The sequence below is a fragment of the Trichechus manatus genome, unplaced genomic scaffold (assembly GCF_000243295.1).
Source record: "Trichechus manatus latirostris isolate Lorelei unplaced genomic scaffold, TriManLat1.0 scaffold00043, whole genome shotgun sequence".
Taxonomy (NCBI): domain Eukaryota; kingdom Metazoa; phylum Chordata; class Mammalia; order Sirenia; family Trichechidae; genus Trichechus; species Trichechus manatus.
This window is the reverse complement of record NW_004443979.1, coordinates 9,079,261-9,093,320: the sequence shown is the minus strand read 5'-3', so window position 1 is coordinate 9,093,320 and position 14,060 is coordinate 9,079,261. Positions and strand designations below refer to the sequence as shown.

At 36.9% G+C, this 14,060-nt stretch overlaps 1 protein-coding gene across 2 annotated transcripts in view; it reads left to right on the top strand.

Annotated features, from left to right (window-relative positions):
* The window catches only part of ARHGAP5 (Rho GTPase activating protein 5), an 88,393-nt gene that overhangs the window by 48,404 nt on the left and 25,929 nt on the right, over window positions 1–14,060 (top strand). For both annotated transcript variants that reach the window (XM_004376528.3, XM_023731481.1), the window contains exon 3: window positions 3,635–3,782. In XM_004376528.3, coding sequence (XP_004376585.1) covers window positions 3,635–3,782 — 148 coding nt within the window. The remainder of the gene's footprint in view (window positions 1–3,634; window positions 3,783–14,060) is intronic.

Here is a 14,060-nt window from a genome sequence, read left to right as displayed (position 1 = left end):
TAGTCTTCTTGGTCCTGCTTACTTCTACTGGTGATAATTTTTTTTTTTTTTTTTTTTTTAATGTCTGCTGGAAACTTAATTGGTAACATTGTTTACATTATTTGTAAATGGAATGTTTGTTTTACCATGGTCATGACTTTTGCAGACAGTAGATTTACTTAAGTGACCAGTAACAAGACCATGGGTATTTGCATTTAGGCAGAAATTGAAGTATGTATGAAAGTAGTAATTAGTCAAAAGTTAGATGCTCATTAGTCAAATCTTGTTTTCCCATTGGCACAATTATTTGATTGGGAGTTCCGTTTCTAACTGAAGAGTCATCAAAAAAAGCCGTATAAATAACAATACCATACTCATCTTTCTCTTGCATTTGTGAGAGTCTTGATGGTGCTGGTTTAATTTATGAAATAGATTTTAAATTATATAAATCATTTTGAATTGATACAGTTTGTAGCTATAGATCAGCAACTCTTACCCAAAGGATCCGTATTACAGTTATCTGGAGAATTTTTCAAAATTTGCATGTTTAAAAGAACTCCCTGAAGTAATTCTGATGTGTACCCTTGGTTAAGAGCCATCACTATAGAAAAAAAGGAATAATATACATTTGTATTCATCATAAAAGCTAATATTGCAAACGTACTCAGTGGCTAACTGAAAGGTTGAAGGTTCAAGTTACCCAAAGGCGCCTCAGAAGAAAGTCTTGACGATCTACTTCCAAAAGATCACAGCTGTTGAAAACCCTATGGAGCACAGTTCTGCTCTGACACACATGGGGTCACCATGAGTCAGAGTCAACTCAAAAGCAACTGGTGGTAATCTAAAACTATTTTTCTACGTAGGAATTTTTTTTTTAATAGCAGTGTCAATTAGTAGAAAAACTAGTATGCTTTTTATCCTTTTTTCCCTAATGCATGTGGATTATAACTTGACTGTAAGGGCAGTTCTGTGTTAGTAAGTTACCCCTTTAGAAATTGCCAGAAATTTTTGCTGTAAGCCATTTGACCTTTTAGTACCTTAGATTGCTAGCCTTGAATTTTGGTATAACTGCGGAATTTCGATAACTTGCCCTTGTAACTTTATGGATCTTGTAACTTTATGGATATTCACTAGGTATAAGCCAAATTATCTACTTTACTTTGCTTCTTTGCCTCATCCCCTAATTTTAGTTGAGTATTCAGGGCTTCCTGAAGATACTCAAGTTTAGACTTTACTTTTTTATGCTGAGGGTGGGGATGGAATGATTTCAGTCATGTTATGTTTAGGTTGGCTCCTAAAGGGTGGTTAAATGAATAATTTTTTAATAAGGATCAGCATAAAGCTGTTTCCTATGAGGCAGAGGTTGAAGGTGTCCCAGATGTCCAGATTTCCCAAACTGCTGTACCACTTCATCATCTCTAACATCAACTACGCCTCCTCCCCTCAGTACGCTACCTCTGGAACCTTTGGGTTCCGTGATTTGCTGCAACATCTCACAGAACTCAAGAACCATACTTACAGTTGAGTGTTTATTAGGGAAGTAACGGTACAACTCGGGGCCAGGAACGACTCAGAAGTAACAGGAACAACTCCGGATACAGTTCTTGATTGAGACAGCTTCTTGCCCTCTGCTGCTGGGCCCTGCTCAGGGCCTTCTTGGGCAAGTGTTACAACTTTAGCTCTGTCAGTTGGCAAGCCCCACCACAGCCATCTTGCACCAGTCTGCTGCCACCTTGTGCTGCTGTCGCTCTTGCTACTGCTACACTGCCATCTCTCGTTGTCTTCCACGTACACCTCTGTCTCTCTCTACATGTCTCACTTTAAGCCTAAACTCCCTTTAAATAATTAACTATGATTCAAAACTGACCAATCCCCTCGTTAGGGTTCCATACACATTATCTACATGGTCCCACCCCTACAAGAGTTCTGTGCACCTTATTTGCATTATTAGCAAGCTGTCCAACCCCCTATCCAGTCACCTTATTTGTATAGTCCACCCAGTCATTGATGGGAGTTACAAGACCATGGCAAGAAAGGCCATATAAAAGCAATCCATCTCACTGCTGTGGTGTTAAAAGGGGGATTTCATCTTTTTCACCCCTGTATTATTTCTCTCTCAAAAAAAAATTGTCTTTGCCTCAGTTTTCACTTTTCTAATCAAGTGATAGGGCAGCTAGTAGTTGGCAGGCTAGAAAGTACCTTAGTGCTCCTGAGAAAGAAGACGATTCATCGCCGTGTACCTTTACCTCAGCTTTGAGGTTATGGTCTCTGTATTTCTGCTTCCTTGCACAGTGTTCTGTTTCGGTGGTGGTGGTAAAGGAGGGATGATTTAAGAGAAGTAACCACTTGATTGGGTCTCGTGCCAGATCAAACACTCCAAGGCCCTTTTAGCAGTATTCCAGACACCTAGTAATGTTGTATGTAATTTGTAGCCCTGGAGAGTGATAGTATATAAGGACATAGAAGATGAATTTCATGAGCTCTGACAGTTTGCTAGGTGGAGCAATGTGAAATTAAAATGAAGAAAAGATTTAGTTAAGTGTTCAAGGTATCTAGACACTTGGAAGAATATATTGAGGGATCCATCCAAAGGAGAGACTCCTCCAGAAAGGATGGTAAACTAAGATGCGGCTGTTGCTTTAGAGAGCCTTGCCTGTGTCCCTTCCCCGCCCACACATTTCTGATTTGAGCTGTTATGTTTTTGTCCTGTTTGTAAGCCAGTAATGATATTTGTGACAAAATATGAATAGGTTTGTGGTATTCTTATGCCAGAGAAAATAAACGTTTGTAAATAAAATTAGAGTGTAAAAAGGAAACAAGCTGTTAATAAAAGTACTCTAAAGTCCTTTTTGAATTTCTGAAAACGTTCTCTCATCTTCCTGTACTTCAGAGATTCTCAACTGGGGGTGGGGCACACCATAGAATCATCTGTGGAAATGCTTGCTACACCCTACTTGAGAGACTGAATCAGAATCTCTTCAAGGGTTGGATTCCAGAGAAAAACTTAGATTTTTGAGATGTTTACTCTCTGGTTAAGAACCCAGTTTCTCTCTAATGCTAGATTGACATTAAACTGAAAATTCTTACTTCATTTTGTTTTTTACTATGGGGAAAATGTTTTGCACCTTATGAAAATTACTATTTAAGAGAGAGTAGGTAGGTAGGAAGAAAATGAGGAAAAAATAGACAAATAATGAAACTAAAAGTTCATGGAGTTGCATAGCTTTATTGTTCGATCAATGCTTTATTATGTTCTTACAAATAAAGATATGCATAAAAACCTCACTTGGACCTAACCCAAAGACCAAATAGAATTAACAGCTCACACATAACTAAATTGTGTATCACTTACTCCTAGCATGTTCTTGTGTTGACATTGAAAAATGATCTTTCCTGTCCAGTCGTATCTTCTAAATGTTCCTAAAGGGAACATTTTCTTCTAGTCAGCCATTTCTTTTCTGTTCACTTTTTTTTTTCTTTTGCCATTGCTGCTTCTAGCAGAATTTATTTAATGAATCCCATATTTATGGACAGTACATTGGATATGACTTTTAAATATTTTTTTACCCAAAATGTGTATTTGCATAGCTGAATACTGATATTATTCTGAAGGAAATTAATTTTAATAGTTTAACTTGAATATGTTTTCTTACAGCAGAAAAAGAAAACTAAGAACTTTAATCCACCAACACGTAGAAATTGGGAAAGTAATTACTTTGGGATGCCTCTCCAGGATCTGATAACAGCTGAGAAGCCCATACCATTATTTGTTGAAAAATGTGTGGAATTTATTGAAGATACAGGTAGGATGGATGTATCATTACAAGAGATCTTATTTAAAATTTCACATTTGCTACAGTACAGTTTCTCAAATGGTTGTGATTCGTTAAAGCTAAAATTTTGAAAGAGATTTAAAGTTCTCATTGTTAGGATTGATTGTGTTTAGTATTAACTTACAGATAACTAGATGATAATTGAAAATTTTGTTGTTGGGCAGTACTGCTTTTGTTGGACTTCTCTTTGAAGTTAATAAATGACTAAGTTGAATGTTAAAATGTTAAACCTACCTTATTCTGGAATCTAAAATAACTTGACTGTTTAATTACGCTACTGTTTAATAAGAGGTAGTTATGATTTGAATTGATAATTTGGAAGTTTTCAGTATTTTTTAAGTCTAATACTGTTTATTTGTATTAGGCACTTTACACAGGATTTTTTTCTTTTAAAACAGTGATATTTACAGATGTATGAAAGTTATCTTGTTCTATTTGTGATGTTACTGTTTATTCAACAGCACTAGCTTGATGTGATTTATGTGATTTGAGTTGTATTTTTAAGGTGTGTATAGATATCCTCACTATTTTGAAAACAAGTTTTATGTTTACTTATTTTACTTATGTTTACTTTGTGCAATGTAAACTAGTATGTGAGGATTGGTTCAGTCAGAGGTGGAGAATAGAGGCAGAAGGTTGTCATGTTCACGAGTGCCTTTAAAATAAACAGCAGTTAACCGTGAAATCTTAGTAATTGAATGGACTACAAAATTTAATGGTTTGAAAACATTGGCTAATTCAGTTTTGGCTTTATTTGTTCTTAATGGTCTCCTTTTATATACAAGTTTTTTGTTTGTTTGTTTGTTTTTTAAAGAGAAAGCTAGGATGCCCATATCCTATCTAGAAAATCATAGTCATCATTACTTAGATATGCTCCTTACCCTTTAGTCTGATTAGGAGCCCTGGTGGTGTAGTGGTTAAGAGCTTCGCCACTAACCAAAAGGTCAGCAGTTCCAATCCACCAACCAGCTGCTCCTGGGACCCTGTGAGGGAGTTCTACTCTGTCTTATAGGGTCACTGTGAGTTGGAATTGACTCAACGGTAATGGGTTAGTCTGATCATCAGCTAAGTTCTACACATATTGGGTTGTCTGGTGAGAAATGCTGATTTTCAGTACTTATTTTAGCATAGTTATAATAAGGGGGTGGAATGTAGAGAAATGTCTGTTACACACTGTTATTACAGTTGAAATACCATATATCTTCCCCCTTGTAGTTAAGTGATAATTCACAGAGTCTACATTTGTATAGGCCCTTAATTACTTTCTTCCCTTCAACAAATATTTGAAAAGTATGTGTTAGGCAAATTCCTATCTATATTTCTACCCATTTATAACATAGTAGGGAGCCCTGGTGGTACAGTAGTTAAGAGCTACAGCTGCAAACCAAAACTTCGGCAGTTGGAATCCACCAGCCGCTCCTTGGAAACCCTATGAGGCAGTTCTACTCTGTCCTATAAGGCCGCTTTGAGTAGGAATTGACTCTACGGCAATGGGTTTGTTTTGTTTTTTGTGTAACATAGTAGAAATGCTAAGATTCTTAAAATATTAGCTTCCTGCTTTGGGTTTAAAGAATTAACGTTTTCTCTCGTAATATAATTAGGCCTTTAGGATATGACTGAGCAGTTAGAAAATAATGTTCTTGAGTGATGGAAAATAAGAATAAATAATAGATTAGTGTTGTGTATGTTTATTTTTATAACAAAAAATTGCTACTTTTTGAATATTTTATACTAGTTTGAGTTATTTAGAGGACAGTGAATAAATTCCAACTATAAGGTGAAGTGAAATTTACTCCAGTTCTTTATGTAACTTGAAGTAGTTCAGGTCAGCTGACAAATAATAAATGTAAGTGCATTGGTAGATATATACTGAGATACTGTCAGACTACAAGAATAGTTATATGAGGATTAAAGCTAGTTATTTTGTTGTTGTAGTATATAATTTTTATTTTGTTATTGATTAATGCTGAGCAGTTTTAGCAGCAATTCTGAGTTCCTTAAGAGTTCAGCTTAGACTTCTCAGTATGGACTGTAGCACAACTATCTTGTATTTAATATTCAGCTTGTAATGTAAACATATTGCAGATACCCATTATTTAAAAATTTTACATTGCTGTCTATAGATCCTTTGACATAATGATATAGTGATCAGTAGTTTTGTTACTGTTATAATCAGTCCCCTTGTTTAAAAGACTAAATTTGAACAACCTAGAAGAAAGTGTTATGGTAACAATTTTTTTATTTTGTTTTTTTTTTTTTGAATACTGTGCTTTTTCTGAAAGTTTTCTCAATAAAATAGGTTCTCATCTGACAGTTTATATACAAATTTTTCAGTGACATTAGTTATATTTTTCACAGTATGTCCACATTCTCTTTAATTGTGTTCTGGTTGTTTCATTTCCAGTACTCTGGTTTCCTTGCCCCGTTATCTTCTCCTCTTTGTTTTAGAGTAACTGTTGACCCTTTGGCCTCATATAGGTTTTTTAGTAGAGCATAGTACTTACGGATAATATCCTTTATTTTATGTGCCACACTGTTAATTTCACTAAAAGGTAATCTCGGGATAGTTTCAGTTCAAGGTTTAAAAAGTATCTCAGAGAAATAATCTCAGAGAGTCCTCTGGTCTTAACTGGTCCAGTAAGTCTGGCCTTTCTTAAGAATTTGAGTTTTGTTCTACATTTTTCTCCCTTTCTATCTGGGACCATCTCTTGTGACCTTGGTCAGAATGGTTGACAGTGGTAGCTAGGCACCATCTAGTTCTCTGGTCTTGAGGTAGATGAGGCCATGGCTCCTGTAGGTTATTACCCCTATAGACTTGTTTCTTTGAGATTTTGGTTTCCTTCTTACTCGTTTGCTTCTGACAAGTAGAGGCCAGTAGTTGTATCTTAGATGGCCGCTTGCAAGTTTTTAAGACCCCCAGATGCCGTTCACTTCACTAGAATGCAGAACATGAACTTTGTGAGCTATATTATGCCAGTTGACTGAATTTTCCCATGAGACTATGGTCGTACACCTTCAAACCTAGAAAACCAGTCTCTCAAGGTGTTTGGTGGTGTCTAAGAAGTATCTGTAATTGTGTCTTCTGTGAATATATATGTCTGTACACACATATCTGTACTTACGTGTGCACAGATAGAAGTATCTATATGTATACACCTATACATACTCATATACCTGTATCCCTGTACACCTACTTACATGATCATACACTTATTTTTTGGTCACTGTTGATGGTGTTGCCAAATTATATGTCAAATTTCTTTAGTACAAGTATCTTTTTCTCTTGAGCACTTCTAAGTGACATCATTTACTTTGGTCAAGCTGTGCTCACTACATCCACATTCAGTGCTACTTTTTCCATAAATTATGGTAGTTTTTTAAAGTCAACTTTATTGATAGAATTTACAGTAATAAAATTCACCAATTTTAATTGTACAGTATGAGTTTTGACAAATCTATTGTCATGTAACTACCACCACAATCAAGAATAAAATTTTTCCATCACCCTCAAAAAGTTCCCCCTGGCTCTCCTTCACAGCTAATCTCATTCCATCTGCACACAGCCCCTGGCGGCCACTGATTTGCCTTCTGTCACTATAGTTTTGCCTTTCCTATAATTTCATATAAATGGGATCATATGATAGATATATAGTTTTTTGTCTGTCTTCTTTCACTTGGAGTCCTGGTGGCACAGTGATTAAGAGCTATGGCTGCTAACCAAAAGGTTGGCAGTTGAAATCTACCAGCCACTCTTTAGAAACCCTGTGAGGCCGTTCTCCTCTGTCCTATAGAGTCGTTGTGCGTCAGAATCAACTCAACGGCAGCAGGTTTGGGTTTTTTGTTTTGTTTTGTTTTGTTTTTCTTTCACTTTGCATAATGCTTTTGAGATTTATTCATGTTATTGAATCAGTAGTTTATTAATTTTTATGCAGACTATACTGTATGGGAATACCATAATTTGTTTATCCATTCTCCTGTTAATGCACATTTAGATGGATACAGGTTTTCACTATTATGAATAGAGTTACTGTGAATATTTTTGCACAAGCCTTGGTGTGGACATATGTTTTCATTTGCCTTGGGTCAGTACTTAGGCATGGGATTGCTGGATTATGTAGTAAATGAATGTTACTAAATTCCAAACTGTTTTCCATTTTGCATTTCCACCAGCAGTGCATGAGAGTTCTAGTTGTTCCACATCTTTTCAAACACTTAACATTGTCAGACTTCTTAATTTTAGCTATTTCAGTAGGTGTGCAGTGGTATCTCATTAATTTGTAATGATGAGTTAAACATCTTCTCATAAGTTTATTGGCCATTGGTGTATCTTTTGTGAAGTTGCTTAACCCAAGGTCAAAAACTTTCCACTTTGTTTTCTTTTAGAAGTTTTGCAGTTTTAGCTTTAATTTTTGGGTATAGTATGAGGTAAGGATTGAGTGTCAGTTTTTTAATGTGACTATCTAATTCTTTCAGTACCATTTATTGAAAAAATTATTCTTTTCCCATTACATTACCTTGGCATCTTTGTCGAAAATCAGATGACCACATTATGTGGATCTGTTTTTCGATACTGTTAACTTCCATAGTAAATCTCGATATCAGTTAGTGTAAGTCCTCCAACTCTACTCCTTTTAGAAGTTGTTGTAGCTGTTCTAGATGATTTGCATGTCCATATAGCTTGTCAGTTTCTTCAGAAAAACCTAAGATTTTGGCTGGGATTATGTTGAATCTGTAGATTAATTTTGGGGGGAGAATTGACATTTTAACAGTGCTGAGTCTTCCATCTATGAGCATGATATATTGCTGTATTTGTTTAGACCTTTAATTTCTCTCAACAATATTATGCAGTTTTCAGTGTACCAGACTTGCCCATATTTTGTTATATTTATCCCTAAGTATTGTATTTTTCTGGATGCTCTTGTAAATGGTGCTGGTTTTTTTTTTTCCATTTCATTTTCCAGTTGTTTATTGTTGGTATGAACAAAACATTTGACGTTGTATCCTGCAGCCTTCTGAAACTCACATATTCATTCAAGTAGTTTTTTTAGTAAATTCTTCAGGATTTTGTACGTAGATGATCATGTCATCTGTGAATAAAGTGTTTTACGTCTTTCTTTCTAATCTCTGTGCCTTTTATTTTTCTTGCCTTATTGCAGTGCTAGGAGCTCAGTACAGTACTCAGTAGACATAGTGAGAGCAAACATCCTCACCTTGTTTCCAGTCTTAGGGAGAAAGCATGTAGTCTTTCATCAGTAAGTGTGATGTTAGCTGTTGGTTTTTTGTGGATGCTCTTTATCTGGTTGAGAAAGTACCCTCTGCTACTACTTTGCTGAGAGCTTTTATCCAAGATGAGTGTTGGTTATGTCACGAGGTTTTTCTACATTTGTTGAGGTGATCACATGGTTCTTTTTTAGTCTGTTTATGTGGTTGATTATATTCATTGGTTTTCAGATGTTAAGCTAACCTTCCATTCCTGGGATAAACCCCACTTGGTCATAATGTGCGAATTATCCTTTTTATATATTGGTGGGTTTAATTTGCTAAATGTTACGGATTTCTGCATCTGTTCCCAAGGGACATTGGTCTGTATCCTTTCTTGAAACATCTTTGGTTTTGATATCAAGGTAAAGCTGGCATTGTAGACTTAATTTGTTTTCTGGAAGAGTTTATATAGAATTGGTAATATTTCTTCCTTAAATTTTGACAAAATTCACCATTGAAACTATTTGGGCCTGGAATTTTCTTTGTGAGGAAGTTTTTAACTATAAGTTAAATTCCTTTAATAGATGTAGAACTATTCAGATTTTTTATTTCTTCTTGAGTGAGCATTGGTTGGTTGTGTCTTTTGAGGAATTTATCCATTTCATCTTACTTGGCATAAGGTTGTAAAAATCCTTTTTATCCTTTTAACACATGTAGCATCTATAGTGATGTGCTTTCTCTTTCCTTTCCTGATATTACTAATGTGTGTTTCTTTCTCCCTCTTTTTTTTTTTTTTTTTTAACCCTCTTGAGCAATCTGGTCAGAGATTCATCAGTTTTATTGAACTTTTTAAAGAGGCAGATTTTGGTTTTATTGATTTTCTATTTTTTTGTATGTTTTCTAATTTGAATTCTGCTTTTTATTTCTTTCTGTTTTGTTTTGTTTCTTTATATTAAAAGTAGAAGTCTGCTTTCCCCCAGCCTTTCCCTTGTTCTCTTGTTATACATTTTAATTCCACAATATATTTTAAACATCATAATACATTTTTCTGTTTGATAATTTGCTAGAATGACTCACAGAACAACTTATTCAGGAAAGTGCTGTACTTAGGATTATAGTTTTATTACAGCAGAAAGGATACAAATGAACAGATGCATGGGGCAAGGTCTAGGAGGGTCCCAAGATGGAACTTTCACGTCTCCAAAAAGGGATGCATGACCCTCCCAAGCATTGATGTCTTTCACCATCCAGGAAGCTCATGAAGATAACAGTATCTAGAGCTTTTATATTGGGGTTTCGTTACATAGGCATCACTGAATGCATCATTGCCCACGTGGTTGAACTCAATCACCAGCCTCCCTCCCGTGAGGGTTAGGCTAATGTATCACATGGTGAGTCTTTCTGGCCTGGCCAGCTCCCACTTCATTAGCATAACCTGTTAGGTAGATGTGGTCTGGAGCCTTCATAGATAACAAAGATACTTCAATCATTGGGAAAATTACAAGGTTTTAGAGGTTATCTCTTAGGAATCAAGGTCAAAGACCAAATTCTTTGGGTGAATTTAATTGTAGGAGCCCTGGTGATGCAGTGGTTAAGCGCTCGGCTGCTAACTGAAAGGTCAGCATTCAAACCCACCAGCTGCTGCACAGGAGAAAGATGTGGTAGTCTTGTTCCATAAAGATTTACAGCCTTGAAATTCCTATGGGGACATTCTGCTCTGTCCTATATGGTTGCTATAAGTTGAAATTGATGGCAGTGGGCTTACGGGTAAAGTTAATTGTAAACCCCACAGTTTCCCTTGGGTTATACCCAGAAGTTGAATGGCTGGGTCATAACAGTAACTTCATGTTTAACCTTTGGAGGGATTGACAGACTGGTTTTTCCTCAGGGATCCCAGTTACTATTATTTTCATTTTCTGAAAACTGTCGTTTCATACAATTTGTCCAGTTTTTTTTTTTTAATTGTACTTTAGATGAAGGCTTACAGAACAAACTAGCTTCTCATTAAACAGTTAGTACACATATTGTTTTATGACATTAGTTAACAACCCCATGACATGTCAACAGTCTCCCTTCTCAACCTTGGACTCCCTGTTACCAGCTTTCGTGTCCCCTCCTGCCTTCTTGTCCTTGCCCCTGGGCTAGTGTGCCCCTTTAGTCTCCTTTTGTTTTATGGTCCTGTCTTATCTTTAGCTGAAGGGTGGACCTCAGGAGTGACTTCATTACTGAGCTAAAAGGATGTCTGGGGGTGATGCTTTCGGGGTTTCTCCACTCTTTGTCAGACCAGTAAGGCTGGTGTTTTTTTCTGAGTTAGAATTTTTTGCTCTACATTTTTATCCAGCTCTGTCCAGGACCCTCTGTTGTGATCCTTGTCAGAGCAGTCAGTAGTGGTGGCCGGGCACCATCCAGTTGTACTGGACTCAGACTGGTGGAGGCCGTAGTAGTTGTGGTCCATTAGTCCTTTGGACTAATCTTTCCCTTGTGTCTTTAGTTTTCTTCATTCTCCCTTGCTCCCGAAGGGGTGAGACCAGTGGAGTTTCTCAGATGGCCACTCATAATTTGTCCAGTATTTTTTTCCTTTTTTTTTTTTTTTATTGTTGCGCCTTCAGTGAAAGTTTACAATTCAAGTTAGTCTCTCATACAAAAATTTATACATACATTGCTTTGTGACCACTTGCTGTCCCTATACTGTGACAGCACACTCTTACTTTCCACCCTGGATTTCCCATGTCCATTCAACCAGCTCCTGACCCAATCTGCCTTCTCATCTCACCTCCAGATGAGAGCTGCTCATTTAATCTCATGTATCTACTTGAGCTAAGAAGCACACTCTTAACGAGTATCATTTTCTGTCCCATAGTCCAGTCTAATCTGTCTGAAGAGTTGGCCTTGGGAATGATTTTAGTTTTGGACTAACATAGAGCCTGGGGGCCACATCTTCCAGGGTCCCTCCAGTCTCAATTAAACCATTAAGTCTGGTCTTTTTACTAGAATTTGAGTTCTGCACTCCATTTTTCTCCTGCTCCATCAGGGACTCTCTATTGTGTTCCTTGTCAGGGTGATCATTTTGGTAGCCAGGCACCATCTAGTTCTTCTGGTCTCAGGCTGATGAAGTCTCTGGTTTATGTGGCCCTTTCTGTCTCTTGCCCTAATACTTTCCTTGTGTCCATGGTGTTCTTCATTCTCTTTTATTCCAGGTGGGTTGGGACCAATTGATGCATCTTAGATGGCCACTTGCAAGCTTTTAAGACCCCAGACGCCACTCACCGAACTGGGATGCAGAACATTTTCTTAAAAAACTTTGTTATGCCAACTAACCTAGATATCCCCTGAAAGCATGGTCCCTGGACCTCTTCCCCTGCTACTCTGTCCTTTGACATGATTGGTTGTATTCAGGAAATTTCTTAGCTTTGGTTTAGTCCAGTTGTGGTGACTTCCCCTGTAGTGTGTGCCGTCCTTCCCTTCACCAAAGATAATTCTTGTCAACTTTCTAGTTAGTGAATACTCCCTCCCTCCTCACCCTCATAACCATCAAAGAATGTTGCCTTCTGTATTTAAACCTTTTCTTAAATTTTTATAATAGTGGTCGTATACAATATTTGTCCTTTTGCCACTAAGTTCACTCAGTATAATACCTTCCAGATTCCTCCATGTTGTAAGATATTTCACGGATTCATTGTTCTTTATTGTTGCATAGTATTCTTTTATGTGAATATACCATAATTCGTTTATCCATTCGTCCATTGATGGGCACGTAGGTCGTTTGCATCTTTTAGCTATCGTGAACAACACGGCAGTGAACATGGGTGTGCATGTATCTATTCGTGTGACAGCTCTTAGTTCTCTAGGATATATTCCAAGGAGCGAGATTGCTGGATCATATGGTACTTGTATTTCTAGCTTTTTAAAGAAGCACCAAATCGATTTCCATAGTGGTTCTACCATTTTACATTCCTACCAACAGCGTATAAGTGTTCCAGTCTCTCCACAGCCTCTCCGGCATTTATTGTGTTTTTTGGATTAATGCTAGCCTTGTTGGGGTGAGATGGTATCTCACTGTAGTTTTGATTTGCATTTCTCTAATGGCTAAGGATCGTGAGCATTTCCTGATGTGTCTGTTAGCCACTTGAATGTCTTCTTTGGTGAAGTGCCTGTTCATATCCTTTGACCATTTTTTAATTGGATTGTTTGTCCTTTTATTGTTGAGGTTTTGCAGTTATCTTGTAAATTTTAGACATTAGACGCTGATCAGATTTGTCATAGCCAAAGTTTTTTTCCCAGTCTGTAGGTTATCTTTTTAGTCTTTTGGTGAAGTCTTTTGATGAGCATAAGTGTTTGATTTTTAGGAGCTCCCAGTTACCTAGTTTCTCTTCTGGTGTTTGTGCATTGTTACTTATGGTTCCTATTGTGTTTATGCCATGTATTAGGGCTCCTAGCGTTGTCCCTATTTTTTCTTCCATGATCCTTATCGTTTTTGATTTTATATTTAGGTGTTTGATCAATTTTGAGTTAGTTTTTATGCATGGTGTGAGGTATGGGTCTTGTTTCGGTTTTTTTCAGATGGATATCCAGTTATGCCAACACCATTTGTTAAAGAATGTCTTTTCCCCAATTAACGGACTTTGGGCCTTTGTCAAATATCGACTGCTCATACGTGGGTAAAATTAGGTCTGAATTCTCAATTCTGTTCCATTGGTCTATGAATCTGTTGTTGTACCAGTACCAGGCTGTTTCAACTACCGTGGTGGTATAATGGGTGCCAAAATCAGGTAGTGTGAGGCCTCCCACTTTGTTCTTCTTGAGTAATGCTTTACTTATTCAGAGCCTCTTCCCTTTCCATATGAAGTTGGTGATTGGTTTCTCCATCTCATTAAAAAATGCCAGTGGAATTTGGATCGGGATTGTGTTGTATCTGTAGATAGCTTTGGGTAGAATTGACATTTTCACAATGTTGAGTCTACCTATGCATGAGCAAGGTATGTTTTTCCACTTATGCAGGTCTCTTTTGGTTTCTTGCAGTAGTGTCTTGTAGTTTTCATTGTATAG